Here is a 20,325-nt window from a genome sequence, read left to right on the forward strand (position 1 = left end):
GCATAAAATAAATGAGGCATTTGAATTCAGGGTGTTTGAAGTTCAGGTTCATTCCTGCTTTGATGCAGACCATACCTTGATGATTGTTTGTCCATGGAGTCTGTCAGTCCTAGTGAAACCCAAAGGGCAGCTTGACCTCGGCAGGAGAACAAAAAAAAAAATGCCACAGGCCACAAGCTAGAGAGGGCTATGAATGGCAAAACATATTCCCAACATAGAGATGGTATCAGAAAAACAACAGCAACTAATAAAAACCCACCCCAAAAAAAAACAAAATCAAAAACTTTCTGACTACAGCTAAGGTTTTGAAGATTACATCAAGTCAAAATTTTATTAGCAAAGTTGTATTTCATGTAAAATGAAAATATCTTTTAAAACCGTACATGCACATATGCATGATACAAACAGCAACTACAGTACAACACATTTGTCTAAACTTTAATAAATGCACACTAACATTTAGCTCAAAAAGTAACATTGTAACAGTGACACCACGTTTGCTTTGATCTTTTCTCATGAAATTACAAAGTATCTTGTTCAAAGTAATAATAACAAAAAACGAAAGAGACAGTGTGCTTTGGCTCAAACGCACCTACTGGTTCCTGCCTGAAAACTGAACAAATCAGCGAAGATCACTTGAGACTTTTGCATGAAAGATATGGAGTTGTCATGTAAACATGTACTCGTATTCCAACACGGTTTATGTGCCTTATTTTGAAATACCACACATTAACAGAGATGCAGCTGAGGGCTTGATCCATTTTCAAACAACAGAAATTCTCTTGCCGTGAAGAATTTCCTTTCATTACATCCAATCTGACAGGTATGTAAAATAATCTAGATTTACCACTCATCTGCAAAATAATGACTATAAAAAATTACGATGAGACTTCCTTTTGGAAGTGTGTGAGGATCAATGAATGTTATTCTAACTTTAGTTTACAAAACTGCCTGTTGTACTACTGTTAAAAAAGAGACCTTTTTATACAGAAAGATTGTGCTAGCATTTGTTTTCATCTCAAAAATTATATAATCCTGAAAAATTTTATTAAAAAATCTCATGCATTGGATCTGACCCATTCAGTCAATGGAAGCAGTTATCAGAAAAAGAACTACTCATTAAAATTTGTGTAATAACACAACAGAACAAATATCACAATTAATTAAATGACAGGCTAAGTCGTTTCACTTAAAACTTTAGGTACAAGGATTTTTTTTGTTTGTTTTTAAATTCATTATACGTACACACACATTTTCATTCAGAGGTGAAACTCACTTTCTGATCTGGTTCCTAATTCTGCTCTTCCAGAAGATGCAGCCCCAAAGGGCTTCAGTACCCAGTCCTACACTCTCAGACTTGCTGAACACCACAGTCAAATGAAAGTGAGGATTGCTTGAGACTGGGACTCCAAATGTTGCCACACAATTAAGCTGGGGCCATTCCTACAAGTTCTTGATTGTGCAATTACATTTTATATATATATATATGTATTTATTTATTTTATTTCTAATAAAAACCTAGGTCTGAGATTACAATCCAAAGCAAACCAATAGTACACTGGTCTGTGAACACAAATGGCTCATTTGCAGGGGAGCTGGAACATAGGGGCTTTTACTGATTCGTTAGGAAAAGCTGATTTTATTTGCTTAAACTTTTGTGCAGTCAAAACCACACAACTTTTTGAGAAACATTCATCCCTCTCTTGTTCCAGAGGAGGCTTCTTAAATCCACAAACCAGGATGCCTGGGGTCAGGGAAATGCCTCCTCCTTGCTGGATGAAACTGCATCCCGGGTTGACCAAGGTATCAAATCTGAAAGTGTCATTTCCCATCTCACCGTTGTGCTGCCAACAAAATGTAATAGTTTACCGCAACCAAATGCAACCAAACTAAAAGCCCTGGCACCAGGTAATTAATAATTCCCTATCCAGCATGGTCTGCATGCTCACATGGCAGGTCAGCCCTGAGTTCTTCCTCCCAGCAGGCAGTCTGAAAGCTAGGTATTAATTGATGAAATCATCACAGCTTTCCATCAGAATAAAAAGTTACTTGATTTAATGGACTATTTCAGAAGTGCAATACAGTTGGTGATACCTTTCATTCAGCCTGCATGGCCACACTTCCTCTCACCTTTAACAAACTGCTCTGGAAAAAAATCCAGCCCATCTCCTGGCAAATACAAAAAACTGCTCAGGAAAACGTGAGCTTTTGAAAGCAAACCTTTAAATAGCCATTAGTATCCTGCACTTGCCAAGGTACATTGTATGAGTGGTACCATTACAATAGACAATACCATAAAAGCTCAGGTGAGTGAGATTCCCTGGCAGTTTTAGCCATTTGTTTAATATTCATTTGGTATATTCCTTAAAAGTCAGTGCACATTGTACAAATTCCATCGCACATCTTTTTGTATGGTTTTTAGGCCCTGAGGCATCATGAAACACCAACATTAAGATTTAAGGATCTGAATTAAAATTTTAATAGAAAAAGCACTTGTACCGTCACAGATGAATAGCACATCACAGGAATGTCATAAACATCTCCTAGTAGCTACAGAGCAAGTGAGATAGCACAGGGGATTTATATTCATTATTCAATAATTTGACACTCAGTAATACGATTTGAAATTTGTGTCTGTTTAACATCGGCGTTTTCTGGGACAATGACTCTAGTTGATCCGCAACAGCCAAAAGTACAAGAAAATGGGTGACTGGGACTGTGGATGGATTGGGTCCAGCCTCTCCCATGTGCGTCTGGCCAAAGCTCTGCCCTGCTTGGTGACCCCATGCTGGGAGGGGTCCAGCCCTTCCCCAGCCCTCTGCATAGCCAGGCCAGCGAGGCTTCAGGGAGTCCACCCCAATTTTTATTCCAATTAGGCACTCCCTTCTTTTATGAATTTTTTTTTTTTTTTTTAAATGAAAATTACTTTGGACTTTTTTCAGTATTTGGATTTAGAGAAACACAGAAAATAAAACTTATAAATAATAAGATCAAATTCTTTATACCATGGGGTCACTGAGAGGGAGTGGGCAGATTTCCATTCATCCTTTTACCCTCATACACTCAGCATCATTGGGGGTTTCAGGCTGAGTGCTTGAGGTCTGCTTTGCCCAAATAGAGGCTAGATGAAAGGTCCTTATGAGCAAAAATAATAATAAAAAAGAGAAACACATAAGCGGGAGGATTGAGTCCCAATGGTCTCTCACTGTTTTCGGAAACTGATGAGCACAACTGAGAATTCAGATTCCCTGGTGAGGAGCCCAAACATCAGGGGAGCTGCATACGAACTGTGGGGTTTATGTTGCATTGGTAACAACCTGCATTTCTGTGGGCAACTAACGAGTCTTAAGTGTAGGCATTACTGGAAACTCATAACCACGTGAGTAATTCTTGCTTCTGCTCCTTCTTCCATTGAAGTAATAGGGACCATGAAGGAGCCATTGGGGATATTTGCTTAATTACTATCATGATGCAAAATGGCTTTTAGGACCTATTCGTCATGCAGTAACAATTTTTAAAAGATTATAAGTGAAGTGACAGTCATTTCTAAATTCAAGAAGAAATGGAGCCATATTGATACTCTACTGAAATAAACATATTCAAAAATAAAAATGCTTTTAAAGAAATTCAGTATATTCCAATACAAAAAGACCAAAAAAATGTGTTGTACAGCTTTGATGAATTAACGTTGGAGAGGCAAAGAAAAGAACCAGATTTAAACCAGCGTTCAGTAAACAAAATATAAAAGAAACTATACCATAATATTTTCTCTTTGCTTTTGCTTTTGTTTATTTAACAATGAATAGTTTGAAAATAAATGATCTCTTGCAAGTCAGGTAGGTCTATTTTATGGGATACTAGAAAGATGTAAGATTTATATGACTGGTATACACACAACTCCATCTGAAAACTAGTTTTGCTGGTTCAAACTCATATTGAGAAGCAATTCTATTCATTCCTACACAGCTATACAGACTCATGCTAGCAACATCTCATTTCAAAATAAACCAAGGCTGATTTTTACTTTTGTCAATATTAATATCATATGTACAATGTCTCCATGAAATGTATGCTAGTGCACAAATATACAGATATGAGACAGACAACAAGCATTTTGCTTAGAAATGCAGCTTGCAGAGACTCTGAAAAACAAATTAAAATATTTTTTAATGATGGTGGATGGGAACCCTGTTTTGCCTTGCCACAGGAAAGTTACTGCAGCTTAACTTACTTAAGGAAATAGTGCCAGCTACTGGACAGAAGATCCATCCACAAGGCCAGAGCTTTGTCTTTTAAGAGCAATTTTTATGTGGATAAAGTTGCATCTCTAAGTATTGGTAATTGCAGTCAGCTGTAACCACTAAATTAATCTTAGAGTATCATAAGCAAAGGATTTTATTTCTTTATGAAAAATTGTACAATATATAGAATATATTTCTCCAGTATTTTAAATTATCATTTTTCTCAGTAGGATGGATTGTGTCACTTTGCAGAGTAACCTGATAGTTTTGTTTGATTTTCCTGTGTTGTTAGAACCTCTGCAATGCAGAGGTCACCATATGTCAGTTAATACTACATATAAATGTATGTACAAAGTGACAACAGCCACATAAGAAAAAAAATACCATATAGAGAAACATATTCCAAACCTAAGAAACATACAGAGTAGCAGTTAAGTATACACATGTAACACTGAGAAATTCTGTTTTGGTAAGACTGACAAAGACAATTTTTTTATAAAGAATTATTTGTTTTGTTTAAATTAGAAGAGAACACATAAAAATTAGGATGGAAAAGTCTGAAAAATCATCTTTTAGTGGCAGTGACTTATTTTTATATTACCTGGCTCAATTGGCAACCTGCTTCCAATCACATGTGGTAACTGTGGAGTACTAATCAAGATAAATACCACAATTAAACACGAATTATTGTTGCTGATATTTTAGGCGTGGAGGGGAAAAGTTGCTGTAGAACTCCCAGTGCTTTCCACTGATCCTTTTTCCTTAGATCCAGAATAAGCTCCAATAAATGAACCATCTTCATTGAACATCCCATGCTCCCCTTCTCCATAATCTACCAGACTATCAGCACTTTCAGTGGCTTTAATGTCCCCGTTAATTGACTGGAGGCTGCCTTTCAGCGGCTTTTCATCGCTGTCACTACAAAACAAAGAAATGCCTTTCCAAAAATCTAGCTTTTAATCGCAAACACGGAAATCGCACTTCTATTGTGAAAGAAAGCAGCAGGCGGGAAGAGCAAGGGAAACATTTCTATGTGGGTTGTAGACTGAGAATGATCTGATCCTGTGAGTCCCACTTGGTCCAGCACACCTCAAACAGGTCATGCACACTAACCTGAATTCCCCCCCCACAGGATTTTGGGATTATTACAACACTGGAATTGGTTAAAAAGGCAAATATCAACGAAAACTACATGTGCATTTTGCTTTTTTTCCCTTTTTGCCTTGGACAGATAAAAGAAGGGACAGAAAGTGAAGGGAACAGAAAAGGAAATGCTGGTAAGGATTTGAGGGATCCATTCCAGTGATCAGTGTTGGTGTCAAGTCTTCAACACCTTACAGAGAGAGACTTTTTCTTTTTACAGAACAGTTAGCAGTATTCAGGGCTTATTTATTTCATTTTTGTTTTGAGGTGGGTGGGTGAACTGATGCAAAGTTGTGGGGTGAAGCATCAGCTGTAGGTTACATCTCACTGCTTCGTGAGCATTTGTTTGATTTCAGATGAGTAACAAAGGGGCTTTGTTCCCTTTTTTTAAAATTTGTTCTGCTCTTATCCTACTGTAACTGATGGAGTTTCTCTCTGCTAAGAGGGAGGAGCAAGGAAAAACAAAAGCAGAATCAGAGTGTCTGTATCTGCTCATATGCAGTCTGTGTTCAATGGCAATTTCGCAAAGAAGGACAGACCCCCCCCCACCAAAATTCAGGAACAATGGGAAATTCCACGGGTAATTCCTCTGACTGCTATTGCAGAAGAGGAACTAAAGCAGCCTGACTTCTCCTGACTGAACAGGACATATGGAGGGATTGATAAAATAGATTAAAGGATTATAAAAAAATTAGGCCTCTGAACTAGATACCTAATTACTCAATTACAGTGCTTGCTAACACCAATTCAGTGTCAACGCTGTGGTAATGTCATCTAGGAAAGGACAGAGAAACACACTTAAAATTTACCTTGTCAGAATATCATCAACAATGCATAGAATCGATACAGTAAAAATATTTGTTACTTTTCTACACAGGGCATTTCTACTTATGAAACAGGTAAGTCTGGAGCTTGAGGGGGAAGGAGGAGGGTCAAAGTTATTAACCTCAGTACTTTCTTACCTTTCTAAACATTTGTCCCGTTAGAAAGCATTAAAAATTAAATAAAGATGAAATTATGCATAAAAAAAAAAACGAGTCCAGTACAAATAATGTAGTATATATAAGTGGGATTTCAACAGAAATTACCTTTTTCATCAGACCGTGGTTACATGATATTGTAAGCTTTAGTTATTTTAAAGCAACCAAAGTGATTTTTTTCAGTTCTTCTACAGAAATTTCTGCGGTGAAGGCTTTTAGTTTTTTTTTGCCATCTCTAACTGTCTTTTACATTTCTGTTTTCTTCCACAAAATGAACATTCCCCATATTGTATGATTTGGGCCCAATGGGGTTTTAGAAACCCACTGAAGACATAAAAGTCTTTCTATTGACTTCAATTAACATTACAGTAGGAATCCAGATTATAATATATATTTACATTATTCATACAATGCTAATTAAAAAAAAAAAAAGAAAAATAAAAAGAAAAAGTGAAAAATAACCACTGATGCATCAACATTTCCTTATATCCCAACTTGGATGCATTTAAGTAAACTGGATATACCTTTACATTCCTACTATTATCCACTCCTGTGAGGTTTGCTTTGAAAATGAAAAATAGCATTAATTGCATGCTATAAAAATGTTCTAAATAATGATGACATCTGGAAACAAACAAAGCCCCAACGAACACAAATGCTTGTTAAAGCAGGTCCTATTTACCTATATTCCCCAAAGATTTCATCTTTTATTGATTGGGCTTCAGGATCTGGATGCAAATCTTCTTTTTCTTTCACTGTACAAATAAAATAAAGCACAGATCTGTACGCCATGTTCCGCCGTGGACTCTTCTTTTTGCAGGTGCAATGGGAAAACCTCCTGTCATTGTTTACAGCCTGGGGGGCAGCAGCTCATGGTGCATGTCTGGCTGGATCCAACCACCATGCTTCCACCAAGGGTTTAGTGCAATTCCCTCCTCTTTAAGAAAACTAACAAGTGTTATAGAATCATAGAAAGGTTTGGGTTGGAAGGGACCTTTAAAGGTCATCTAGTCCAACTCCTCTGCCATGAGCAGGGACATCTTCAACTAGATCATGTTGCTAAGGGCCTTGTCCAGCCTTGAATGTCTCCAGGGATGGGGCATCTACCACCTCTCTGGGGAACCAGATTTGTACTTCAAATATTTATACTTAAATCCTTAAACATCACTTTGAAAATTACAGAATTACCTTTAGCAAAATATTCCATTTTTAAGCATCTTGGCTACCTATGGAAGTTATGCCAGTTACAAGGTCAAGTAGAAGTTAGCAGGTGGAAAGTGAGCAGCTGGTCCTGCCAATGGAGGCTCAGAGGTGGAGCTGGTGAAGGACTTTGACTTTATGGCTGGATTAAAGACTGAAAGACTCAACAAGCAGTATCAAAGGCCTTAGCAAGATCTCTGACCAGCGCACAGCACTGTCTTGCCCAGAAACCACAGTTTCACTTCTATTAATTAAAATCCATTTTGCAGATATTTATCAAAAGCTACAAATCCTAATTGGATGTTTCTGCCTGTGGCTGTGCAGCCTCCAGAGATAAAAGTCTGAAGGATGCTTGTTATTAACATGTGAACATAGTGAAAGGACAATAAATCCATTTACCTGAATATTTTCCTCCTTTATTTCTTCTGACAAAGCAAATAGTTAGCAGCAGTAGGGTGAGCAAAGCGATGGCACACATCAGTCCGATAAACCACCCCTGGGTGGAAATTCCATCGTAAATACCAGCATAGGCTTTGTGAAACAGAAGAGGAGTAAAAGAGAACAAAATTAATCATGGGCAAAAGGGCACCACACCGCTAAAACATGAATACATAACATTTTCTTCAGTGAATCTTAAATTATTCAGTCTATCACTACATATTATGTCCAAGTTAAAGAAATGCGAGACAGAAATATGCCCAGGGTGTGACATTTTTATGCTTAAGAGGAATGTGCAGTCTACAAGGCACAATACAGACATTTTGGAAAGGTAATTCTGAGAGAGTAGTTGACTCAAAGGATTAATGCCAAACAGGAAAGCTGAACAGAAAATTGTTAAGTCTCTCATGCAAAAGCAGCTTCGCGAAAGAAATGGAGTTAAAAGTGCACCTGACACATGCAAACCACTGGACTGGCACACTTAAAATGGATTATATCATAGCACTACCCTTTCAAAATCACATAGGAGGGAAAACTGTTTTGTAAAGGTTTGCAATTGTTCCATGCTATTGTGCATCAAGTACAGCATAAGGCTCAGCTGAGAACCTCAGATGCATTTACTCTCCCATGGGATTTAACTGCAAGGGTCAACTTAAAAATCACAGAACAAAATTATGACTTTGGTAAATTTTCACTGCACAACGTAAGATGTAACCATTCAAAATAAATCTTTATCACCTTGAAGGGTTTCATGTCTCACCTCTCCCCCTTGTCTCAATTACATCTTCAAAAATGCTATTGTTATCAACCCAATTCTTAGTCACTAGACGAACTGTATATTCAGTTCCAGGCTCAAGTGCCTCAATGGGGTGAAACTTTTGTGTGGGGTTTACTGCTTCTGAAATCTTGCCGATCCCTTTACCTATGGAATGTACATATTCAAGTCATATTGATTAATTGTACTCATAGAACAAAAGGCCTGTGAAATGCACTGCACAGTTACAAATAATGTAAATAACACATAAATATGACACACAAGGATTTTTAACATTTGTCATCACAATCTGATTTTCAAAAACAGGCAGTAAACTAAAAAATATTCTCCCTATTTGTTTTTTAATATTCCATCAGATAAAATAAACAACAGAACGAAATAATCCTGATGTTTATGAAGGGTTTTGTACATTTCCCAGGATGAAAGTTAATATTGATGGGGGATTATGGATCTGCTTTAACTAACACGTTTGAAAAATTACAACTTGAAAATGGGCTTGCTTTGTATAGATAATCTGGGGTTTGATGCTTCTCCCATTGAACTGAACTCAGCAGGGAAGCACAGACAGCTTGTTATATGGAAATGGATTCTTATACGTGTCACAGAAAAAAATAACATTGGGATTTGTACTTATTTTTCCCTGACAGTGATTTTTCCATGTCCTTTTAAATTCCACAATGTCTGCACAAAGCACTGTTTTAGATATAGCTTAAGTTTGCTTTTGAATTGGTATTTAAGCTTTTAAATATTCCTGATTAATTTAACATTTGTTAAAGAGGTAGAAGGGAAAGTCCAGTAGCCCTAGTTTTAGAGTCTTTTTACTTGCAAAACAGGTACTGTAATTCCTGTCTGCATTAAGATTGTAGGGTATTAAATAAGCTTTTTTAAAATAGCTTTTGTGCATAACAGAAAAAAGGACATGAAGAGAGGCTGGCAATGAACATGAAAACATGAACATGAAAAGCCTGTTCACACAAGCAAATGCAGAACTTATAGGTTGACATGACGGATCTCTTCAGTCCAGGGGTGTCAAACTCGTTTTCACCGCGGGGTCACATCAGAAGTAGTAGGAATAGTTGCATTTACACAGTCCTAAAATTAAATTGGGCCTTTTGAAGGCAACTGTGAGGTGAAAAATTAGTTTGGCATCCCCTGCTTTACTCAACCAACAGGTACCAGGTGGGATCATGCCTGCCTGCAATGGCAGGAGAGAAATTTTGGTGGCCTGTATTTAATAAATATAACTCTTTAATTGTGTTCAGTTGCCTGCTTTATCCAAAGTCATCTAAACTGAGATTTGAGCACACAGTATATTTTGAAGACTACTTGACCAATTAGGACTGACAGTAAAACAATGTGCATTAATACTTAAACTAGTAAAGAAGTAAAGCAAGAAGCTTTCAGAGACAAAAGTTTAGTCGACAGCTGAAGGAAAAAAAAAATATTAAGATTAATCCAAGCACAATCAAAGCAGCAGTTCAAGATAAGTTTTCCAAGGCAACTATACATGTATTACAATAAGCAGTTAAATTAGTAGGCCACTGGAACCCATAGAGAACACATACAGCTGAAATACTGTTGATACTGAAGCCTAGCTTAATAACATAAACTAATCCATCTATTCATAATTTTTGCTAAATGAAGTATGTGAAACTGAGCTATACTTTTTAATGAAACTGCAAATTAAGCAACAGGATATCACAGGTATATTTTAATTACATGTTCTAAAATAATCAGAAAAATGTATTTAATGGAAACACTATCCATAAAATAACAAGAATTACTGTGAATCTTCAACCCATTGTGCATTAAATACCACATAGCACTTATGCATGACATGATAATCTCATTGTCCAACTTGCACACAACACAGGTCTCCCTAGGAATAATTTCTTCTGAACTCATAGAAAACGAAGCGCTTAACCCTGAGCTCAGTGGTAGCCCACAGCTGTGGTTCATTGCACATATTCTTAAACCAACGTAACCAGTCCATATCAATCATCTATTTATTTCCACTCTTATTTTTAAACAGTCAGCCCTTTACAGAAGCAGAAAGGAGAAACTGATATAGCTGAAAAACAACCCCTTTTCTGGCCACCTCTTGCACATACTGGAATGAAGGTTTGAGCCCAATCTGACCTGGGACTGGGAATTTACCATTGGCTCTCCAGGCTGTTTAACATCACCTATCTCAAAACACTAAACAATCTTTTTCTTTCAAACTCAGTACAGGTATCCAGTGATGGGTGACTATGAGGTTTCTTTCCATGCGATTTCTTTCTGGTCTGTGTTACACTGTCAATATGATACCTACAGAGGAGAAAGCATTGCTAATTGGGACAAGTTTGGTTGTTGGAATAGAAAAAGCAGTGTAGCGTCCTGAAAAATAAAAGCAAAGATACACAGATAAGAAAAAGCTCAAAACACTGAAAGGTCAGTGAGCTGCAGAAATTAGCTGCAGAAAATTGAAAGCAGTTGGGTTAGGTTTTTAATCTACAATAAGGGAGAAGAAACATTAGTAATAAAGGCATATCACCAGCACTTCTCACCTTCCCCCACTATTTATCAGACATACCATGGGACTCACACGAACATTAAACACTGAACTGCAATTTTACAATATTCCTACTGGGCTTTGAGATTTATGAGAACAACAGAACACACATTTTTTTATAGAAGCTTATAGTATAAAGGGAAAAACAATATAAACTGCCTCCAAAGACTTCCAAAAGTGTTAGTTCTCCAAAAGCTAGCACATTTGCTATAAAACATCATTATCTAAAAAACCTGGCAGCCTAATGGTAAAATACTAATTGTGGGCAACATCTTAATTTATAACCATACCTGTCTAAATACATCTGCTGTAATAAATGAAAAGTTGAACTTTCATTAGTTTTCCCCTACTGCCTGGTTATTAAAAGTGTATAAATATACAACACAAGTATCCTGCATCTTCTAGGTTTTTTTTAGTGAAGAAGGTAATTCATGCCAAATTGGGAATATTTTCGGATCTAGAGATTACTAAAACTGCTGTGAATAAAGTATATTGAGAAGAATTTATAGGTGAGTTAGTGATCGGCCGTTTGTACTGATTGTCATTTGTAGGTGAAATCTGAGCTTGGACAAGAAGACAGTTTATATGTAGCTTGTTCATCTCTTGCTGCTTCTCTTTAGCTCTCTGTGTTGACTTCAGGGGGGCAGAGTATAAAAAAGGAAAAAGAAAAAAATACAAACACAAAAATAGCAAAGACAAACAGTTAATCACAAATTTGCTTGAAGTACTCCAAGACTGATATATTTGGCATATTGTAACACTGATATATCAGGTATTCCCTTTCCTGGTCAAGCCTATGTGCAGTGCTCAGGCTGGCAAGATGGTTCATTGATTGCCATTAGCAACTGGGTTTGATGGGCTACAGTTCCCCCACTGAAGAAAAGGCACAGAAAGGAGTGGCATAAGTGACAGAGCAAGAAATTTTACATCACGATTTCATCGGTTTCTCTTGATTGTGAGCAGATAGGGTATATTTTGGGGGTTGGCTGGTAACAATGCCAGTGGTTACAAGTGGCTAAGGCAGTGGTATTCTAATTTTTTCACTGTGCCTACGGCAAAAGAGAACTAAAACCATGTGTTTTGTTACAAATGGTTACTCTCCTCATCTTATGGTATGTCATGCAAGTTAGTACCTGCCAACTAAGACTTTCGGAAAGCCTGTGGGAGTTCAGTACCAATTGCCATTGAAATATAATAAAAGTGGTGAAAGCCCAGCTTCTCTGAAAAATAAGACTGCAATTGTACAGCTTCCTCTGGATGATTTTTTCAATAAGGCTTGAATTTCTGGACACACAGTAATCATTCTCAACATGTAATATGTGTTCAGTAATCCTCGAGACACCCCGTTAGCTCTAGATGAAAAGAAGCTTTGTGTTAAAGAAGGACTGCTATATGAAATTATTTTTTTTCAATTATGTAAGAACATTATTTTGTGTTATGCTTCCGAGGGCTAATGATCATTTGAAAGCTGACATTTTCAAGGGGATAATTAATTAGTTTGTAGGTCATTTAAGAAATACTGCCTTAAAATGAAAAATCAGAAACAAAACTCATTTTCTAACGATAGTATACCTTCTTCTGTGGAATGAAACCAAGATAAAGCCCAAAAAATTAACTATTATTTATTTTGCAGTACAATGCAAATATCTTTTGCCCAGATTCTTTATGATCATTCACAGTATTTTATCAACTGATAAAGACCTTTGGTTGTATAGCAGTGCTTCATGTCTGAGTTATTTTGGCTATCTTTAAGATCTTTTATAAGAAAGAAACCTTTTATTTCAGTGACTTTGTATTAGCTGCCAATGTCAGTGGTGTTGGGTCATGCAACAAGTATACTATTTATACAGCCTACTTCTGTTTCTCACTAATCCAAGTGGGCCTGCATTTAATCTTACAGACAAATATTAAATGTGGTTTTCCTTTGTTAAGTAATTAGACAGAAACAGCCCATTCTGATGAAGGCAGCACTACAGGGCAGAGGGCTCAACCTTCGCTGCTGCTGACCATGCACAGGATGCAGAATATGGCTCTGTTGGAATGGGAGGAAATCGAGATGCGAGCGTGAGATGGTCTTTTCCTATCTATATTCGCTTGCTGACCTTTTGGTAAGGTGTTTCTAACCCAAAGGTATGTGTTACTCCTGACAAAAAACTGGATCTGAATGGTTCATTCAAGAGGGAGATGCTGCAATTGTAGAGAAAGGGTATGATCTACCCATTTAGCTATTAGAAAGTTATATTGATTTGAGAGAAAATTTTTCCTAAATTCAGTCATTCATGCCACTGCAAAATCATTATCATGAGAGGGGTTGAACATGAATTACAGGCTGGCAAACTTATCACTTAGAGTACAACAATTTTCCTTACTCAGACTTGTTTATAGTGGTGATACACAACAGCCACACTTCCCTAGCAGAATGCATTGTGAAATTCTGAAATACTCATGGCACAACCTGCAAAGGCTATATTACAGCAGTGGAAGATATTCAAAGTCTTAAAATAAACAAAGAGAGATTTATGTTTTTATTACTAATCTCAAAACATATTGGATATAGAATCACTAAATCAAAACCCAAAGAAACCTGGAGTACTCTGTCATGGAGTTTCATTTCAGAGGGCACCATATTTTATATCTGTCTTTTATGTGGGTCATTTTAAATAATAAACTTTGACTCTTGAAATCACTCCCTTTCTTCAAAAAGAGAGATTGTTTTAATTTGGAGCAATTGCCTTGCTTCCCATACCACAGCTTAAAATTCGAAGAAGGTCACTGAAAAGAGTGATTTTTTTTTCCAGCCTATCATGTTTAGTTGAAAAATGTCTGAACAATTTAACCGGCAAATAATGACACAAAACTCTAATGGCATCTCAGTGAAAGATGCAGTGTATGGATTTAGAGTGGCTTGAGAACCAGCAAATTTGTGCAAGGAGCACACATTAATCGCAGAACTGGAACCCTGCAGCTTTTACTAATTATACTTCTCTATTCTACAAGGATTTCACCAGTTGCCACTGCCAAAACAAAGTCTTAGGAAAGAAGAGCATGAGAACAAATGAATGGTGACATTATCATCCATTTAAGCATATCAGGAAGGGATGCATTTCATAAAACCTGACAAGGTTATTCAAAGAAGTTCTAGACTTTCAAGTGGCCAAAACACGTAATTCTGGCTGCCCAATGAAGGCCAGAAAAGGTAAGCAATGAGGTGAAATGATGTATTTTTAGCGGGGGGAAGAGGGGAGCAGGACACGCAGGAGAAGGATCTTTTACTTCCCTTAACAAAGAATACATTTTAAAATTTAAATCGTGCTGACAGATTTCTAGTTACTACCTCAGGAGTATCTGTATACTCGAGTGAGTCTGGAGGCTACAAGACAGTTGAGAAAGAGTTTCATTACTTGGGACAAGGGATGATACTTCATGACTGGATCCTGAACTGGGACATGATGAGTTTAAAATATTTTTTACTTGTTTTACCAATAACTGAAGAGAATCTGCAACTCAGAAGTCAAATAGAATGTTGTGCAACAAAGACCATTTTTCTATTTTATATCAACATTGTTCCAGGCTATTATCATTGCTAAAAACGATGAATCCAGGACTCTTTTGCTTATCACATTCTCTTTCTCCTTTCCTGAGCTAAGTGCACAGCATTGGTTTCTGATTAATAGTAAGGACTTGTTCCTCGGTATTGTAGAGTTTTCAGGCTTGCTGAGCACAGTAGATTTTATTTCATTTCATCTGAATGTAAACATAAGCTATCATATAGTGCTTGAGATTTTCCTTTAAATCACTGAACACCAATGTTTTAGGATAGGGTATAAGTGGCACACAAATGCATGCTTCCAGTCTCTGATAAAATAATAATAATAAAATAATGGATGAAATGCATTGCAGTCAACTTGATGTTCATCTGGATTTTCCCTGTCAGCTCACTGCCTCTGATGCTGCTGGTACTCCCCCACTTTCATGAAAGGGCAGAATTTGTTTTCATAATATTACTGAGAACAGATTATCTAGATCTTCAATTTTCTGTTTGTGACTAAATGCAATTCACTCATTCTAGTACAGCTTGGAGTTGATCAGTGGGAACAGAAACACAGTACTGTACAGCAAAATGAAGCAGATAAGCTCTACTTTTCTGAAGGCTGCATGGCTACATTAAAAAGTTCATTGATTGTTCTCATGGAAAGAAAAACAAATTTATTTCCTCTAATTACAAAGGAAATGTCAGGCCTGGAATATTCTCAATAGATTTTTCCATTATTGTTAGTGCTTCTCCACATAAAAACATATTGCCTGTGAACTTACTCCCTTGAGCCATCGTTAGTCCTTCTTCTGTGACTGGCTTCCCACAGCCTTTGACTGTACAAGCCTTTACGTAGAATTTGTACTTGGTACTAGAGCTGAGACCTGAGAGCCTCCAGCTGAGTGTGGAGCGGTTGGTTACACTGACATCGTTCAGAGGTCCGATTTCATGTGTTTCATTTACTGAAAGGGAAAAGGTAACTGAGTCAGATCCAGGAGCTAAAGGCCACAGATGTGAAATGTGTCATGAATGCTCCTGCAAGGGATGATCTCTGCAGGATGTAGGAAGGATGAAGCCTGAATAAGCATATCTCACCTTCCTGCCAAGTACTTTAATGGGATTTATCTAGTCCATAACAATCTCCCAACTACTTGGTGAGCTATTACTCTTCTTAAAAAGCTCTCTGATTCTCGATATGCATATACTGAGTGGGCGGGAAAAAGTACTGTCTCCTAAATCATTAAACATATATGATTTGCTTCTTGCTTTGCTTCCAAACATCTGCAAATTTTTGCAAGCAAGTTAACGGATGGCTGCTCTGCTTTGTTCCACTCTGCCTTGGCACAGTTGTCAGCTGAAGGAGGGGTTGCTACTCCCAGACTACTCACTGGATGCACTCACTGCCCATAGTCATCAAAAGCAAAGGGCCTTCAGGCTAAGCTTGCAAGGGCAACTGGGCAGTTCTGTTATCAGCAGAGACAAGTGAAAATTACTTTTTTTTTCTATTTTTTTTTTAATAGCACACAGTCTAATCTTGCTCCATCCCCAAAGAACACACAAAATACCCCGAATTGTCACCACAGCTCACAGCTGGTGTTGTGGGAGTCTGGGACCAATACTGGATCTTGCCTGAGGTTATCTGCTCAAATCTTTTCCCAGGTACTCAGTTCTTTCATAGGCAAGAAAGAAACACCCCCAGTATTTAGTTGTTTCTCAATGTGATTACTTCATAACATGACTCAGATGGTGGTTGTCTGCATTTCTGCTGAGGCATTGCACAGGAAGGAGGTGCTCACTGACATAATGTGAACATCCAAATAAATGTAGCTAAAGTGCTCTCATTACAAAATATTTTGCGTTAAATAAATTTCACTTCAGTAAAATGCACCTATAACTTATGGGTCTTCTTAACTACTACATTAGGTATTATTTCCAAATATGAAATAATTGAATAGTCTATTAACAGGAAATAGGGCATGGCAGCAATATGAGTTGACATTGGAAAAGTGCATGGAAAACATTTTGCTCTGATAGATGACTTTGATCTGCCCTCTAGCAGTCTGTGCATGCATCACGCTTCAAAACAAGCTGTTGTGATGCTATGGCTGTTACAGCAATCTCAGAAACAGTCTCTCATCAGCCTCTGTTTTAAATAACTGTGCATATAAACCCCTTTTCTATTTTTATTATTTTTTTTTAAGTTTAAGTAATAATGCTTAAATTCTAAAATCAAGGTAAAACAAGCACATACTCATCTGGTATTGCAAAATGTAGCCAGTTAGGTGTCCGTTTGCTTTCTTGGGAAGTCCCCACGACAGAGTGACAGAGTCCTTGTCGAAGTTCAGGATCCTTAGAAAACGTGGTTGCTCGGGGACTGGAAGATACATGCATTAGCTTACGTAGAAGACTCTAATAAGTCTGTCTCTATACATACTTGTTAAATACGGATATAGTTTAGCTCAACACCTACATTTCTTCCTAGTGAAGGGTTTTGCAAATATTGGAGATTTTACAATCACTTCAAATAAGGAAATCAACTTGTATTCTTACATGGACAATTTCAATTTCCATTTCTATCCCTGCATCCCATATTCTCATTTTGTCTTACCTCCTTCTGGAGTTTCAAACACAATGGGGGAGCTTTCTGGGCCATCTCCTTTGGAGTTGTACGCCAAAACAGTTAAGCGGAATTCACTGAAGGCCTCTAGACCAGGAATCATCCCATAATTTCTGTCTCCTACAAATGTTAGGAACTGTTTCTCTGGGTGATGTCTCTTCCCATCCAGCATGCTTTTTGTTTTCCACCAATTGACCTGCATTGAGATTAGCATTTCTATAAAAAATAATGTTGTATGGGGCTGAACACAATATTGATATCTCTCATCTTCTCAGAAATGAGAGATTGCAATCTCTCCTTGATATAGGATTCACTTAATAGGTCATTCAACTGCATACAATTATTTAAAGATAAATTCATAACCTTATAGCCTCTTAAATGCCCACGAACTCTGTCCCTTGGTATTCCAAACCAGAAGACTTTGACCAGTGTGCTGTTCATAATATCCACTGATACGCCGGAAGGAGCAGCATCTGGAACTGTAAAAACAAAAGTGCTGCATACTAAAGACACTTAACAAGAGCACAGTTTCACACTGTTACAGCTACAGGGCTTGGCTTTCCAGCTCAAGCTGTGGAAGTTCATGCAGTCTTACTGCAGGCAAGAAAAAAGCCATTCCACCTGCATCCAATGGGCGAAATGGGCCAATAAACATTATTGTGCCATATCAGGGCTTTCTGCTGAGGGCTAGAACACAGGTGCACTGGGACATATGAATTTCTACACCAGTATTTATGATTTCCTGTTTCAAGCAATGCTTACAGCAGTGAGAAGAATAAAAAAAAATGATTAACATAGCACTCAAGAAGGCAATCATAAAGTTTTTTTTATAATCAATTTCATTTTACAACTAAGCTCATTAAACAGTAGGATTTTAATCACTACACAACACAGGGAGCTATAATATGCTGGAAAAAAAAGAGGCCTTGATCCATTGATAACTCAATTGCAGGGAAGATTTTCCACCAGTAGATATAAAATTAGATGCATCACAGATACAGAAAGAAAATAAACATGTTGCAGGTGTTTTTTCTCTCTGTTCTCAGTCTTCACCCTCTTGTCTGTCATACACCACACAGGGGAGAGAAGATGCACCACCAAACCTTCTTATTGCCCACTTCTGGGTGTGCAGTGGGGATTCTCCTGTATGAGCAGCACCGAGACCATTCTAAACAATTTAAAGACTTCAGATTTCTGGCATGAAAATTGCCTCACTTTAAATAATGAAATTAATCAGCAGATCTGAAATATGGACCATTCCCTTTGTTGCCAACACCTCCAAGTCCCTGCTGCCATGCATTTGCAAATACAATAAGCATTTGAATTTGGGATCAGGCAAGCTTGCTGCCCCTTGCTAACTGACCACTGTGCTGTTTAATCCCTTGCTGGTTTGAATCCTCAAATCCTACATAAAAGATACTGGTTTGTTTTTTTTTCAGACTGCTGCTCAGAGATGGTGCAATGGCCTCAGCAGTGACATTATTTGGTGTCCCATGGACATAGCAGGACTGTTGCATCCCCCATGGCACTGTCATTAATTCTATTAGCAGTGCAATCCTCCCACATTTTCATCTCTCCTAAGGGAACATGATTATTAAAGTCCACTGTGAAGCCAGAGCTCAAAGACCCTGTGCAAAAGGTGGGTGTCATGGGCACTGGCTGTCAGTTGAGGGCAGCCCAGGGCCACCTATTTGGGGAAAATGAGTAGCAAGGGGAGAAAGCCTCTCTGTTTTACCTGGCCTGGATGATGCCCTGTGGGCCAGGCAGAGTCCAAAATCAGAGGTGGACAGGCACTGAGGAGACCCAGGGAGGGGACTTGGAGCAGGAATAGACCCAAAGTAAAGCTTCACAGTGAAGGAAGTTTTCTCCAGAGACACAGGGAGGCCTGAGCTGGGGCTGCACCACCAGGGAGTCACAGAAACCCATTAGACAGAGGTGCAGGCTGAAGAAGAGGACTCATTCTTCATGGACTCGGTGGACAAGGTAACACTCAGCATACACTGGAATGTGGCATCATCTGTACATTTATTTACAATGCCCAGTGCCTCAGTGTTTGTACTTAATGGACAGAGTACTCAACTTCTGACAGAGTTAAACTGTTGAATTAGGCCCCAGAAAAGCTGATTTTTTTTTTTTTTTTTTCTCATGAAGTACAACACAGTGACTTCTAAACTTCATAGACTCCTTACAGGCTGTGGCCTTCAAACAAGTATCCAGATTCAGCCAGCAAATGAGATAAATGAAAGCACAAGTGACCTTTCCAAAAGAACTCTCAAATACCAGCAAGCTGGCATCCACGGTGCCCAGCAATAATCTCGTGTCTCGTGTAGCCCAGCTCAGCATGAGCACCAGCATTTAAACAATTTTGGTCATGGGCTGCCTAATCCATCAATCCATATCTGATCATTTTGCAACACAAGAATCCCCATCAGTGTATTTTTACATGAAAGCTTCTGCTACTTACTGTCCTCGCCTGAATATCCAATGGTAACGTTTGGTTCAGGACCAGATCCTAAATTATTTACTGCTTGGACTTTGATCTCGTAAGGCACAAAGGTGGGGGTGTTTCGCAGGGTCAGAGAATGCTTCTTCACTGTCTCCTCATTCCAGTCTGCCTCAACTCCCCGCTGCCGCCAGCTGACTTTGTACTCCAGTCCTGGCCCGTTCCTCTCCATGGGTTTCAAGGGCTGAGGAAGAATTTAAAAGAGATTCTGTCTGTTGCAGAAATCATGAAACAGCAGCTATTGGGAGGGGGGATAATTCTGGAGGGTGTGTTATCACATTGGAAGAGAAAAGAGGGAAAAAATAAAGCTTTAAGTTATCCCTGTCATGTAAATTTTAAGAT

General features: G+C 38.1%; 1 protein-coding gene across 9 annotated transcripts in view; it reads right to left on the reverse strand.

Moving 5' to 3' along the window:
* Nucleotides 1–303: 303 nt before the first annotated feature.
* Nucleotides 304–20,325, reverse strand: part of CHL1 (cell adhesion molecule L1 like) — a 134,818-nt gene continuing 114,796 nt past the window's right edge. For 6 of the 9 annotated variants that reach the window (XM_065846060.2, XM_065846058.2, XM_065846061.2 and 3 more), the window contains 9 exons: nucleotides 19,945–20,167; nucleotides 17,844–17,959; nucleotides 17,472–17,676; nucleotides 17,115–17,237; nucleotides 15,646–15,825; nucleotides 8,763–8,924; nucleotides 7,964–8,095; nucleotides 7,047–7,119; nucleotides 304–5,159 (listed from right to left, as the gene is read on the reverse strand). In XM_065846060.2, the coding sequence (XP_065702132.1) occupies nucleotides 4,943–5,159; nucleotides 7,047–7,119; nucleotides 7,964–8,095; nucleotides 8,763–8,924; nucleotides 15,646–15,825; nucleotides 17,115–17,237; nucleotides 17,472–17,676; nucleotides 17,844–17,959; nucleotides 19,945–20,167 (1,431 nt within the window). In that variant the 3' untranslated portion in view covers nucleotides 304–4,942. Of the gene's footprint in view, nucleotides 5,160–6,346; nucleotides 7,120–7,963; nucleotides 8,096–8,762; nucleotides 8,925–15,645; nucleotides 15,826–17,114; nucleotides 17,238–17,471; nucleotides 17,677–17,843; nucleotides 17,960–19,944; nucleotides 20,168–20,325 lie in introns of all 9 variants that reach the window. The other 3 variants (XR_011740745.1, XM_071813216.1, XM_071813217.1) reach the window with 3 other exon arrangements.

This window comes from Patagioenas fasciata, chromosome 10, assembly GCF_037038585.1.
Source record: "Patagioenas fasciata isolate bPatFas1 chromosome 10, bPatFas1.hap1, whole genome shotgun sequence".
Classification (NCBI taxonomy): Eukaryota; Metazoa; Chordata; class Aves; order Columbiformes; family Columbidae; genus Patagioenas; species Patagioenas fasciata.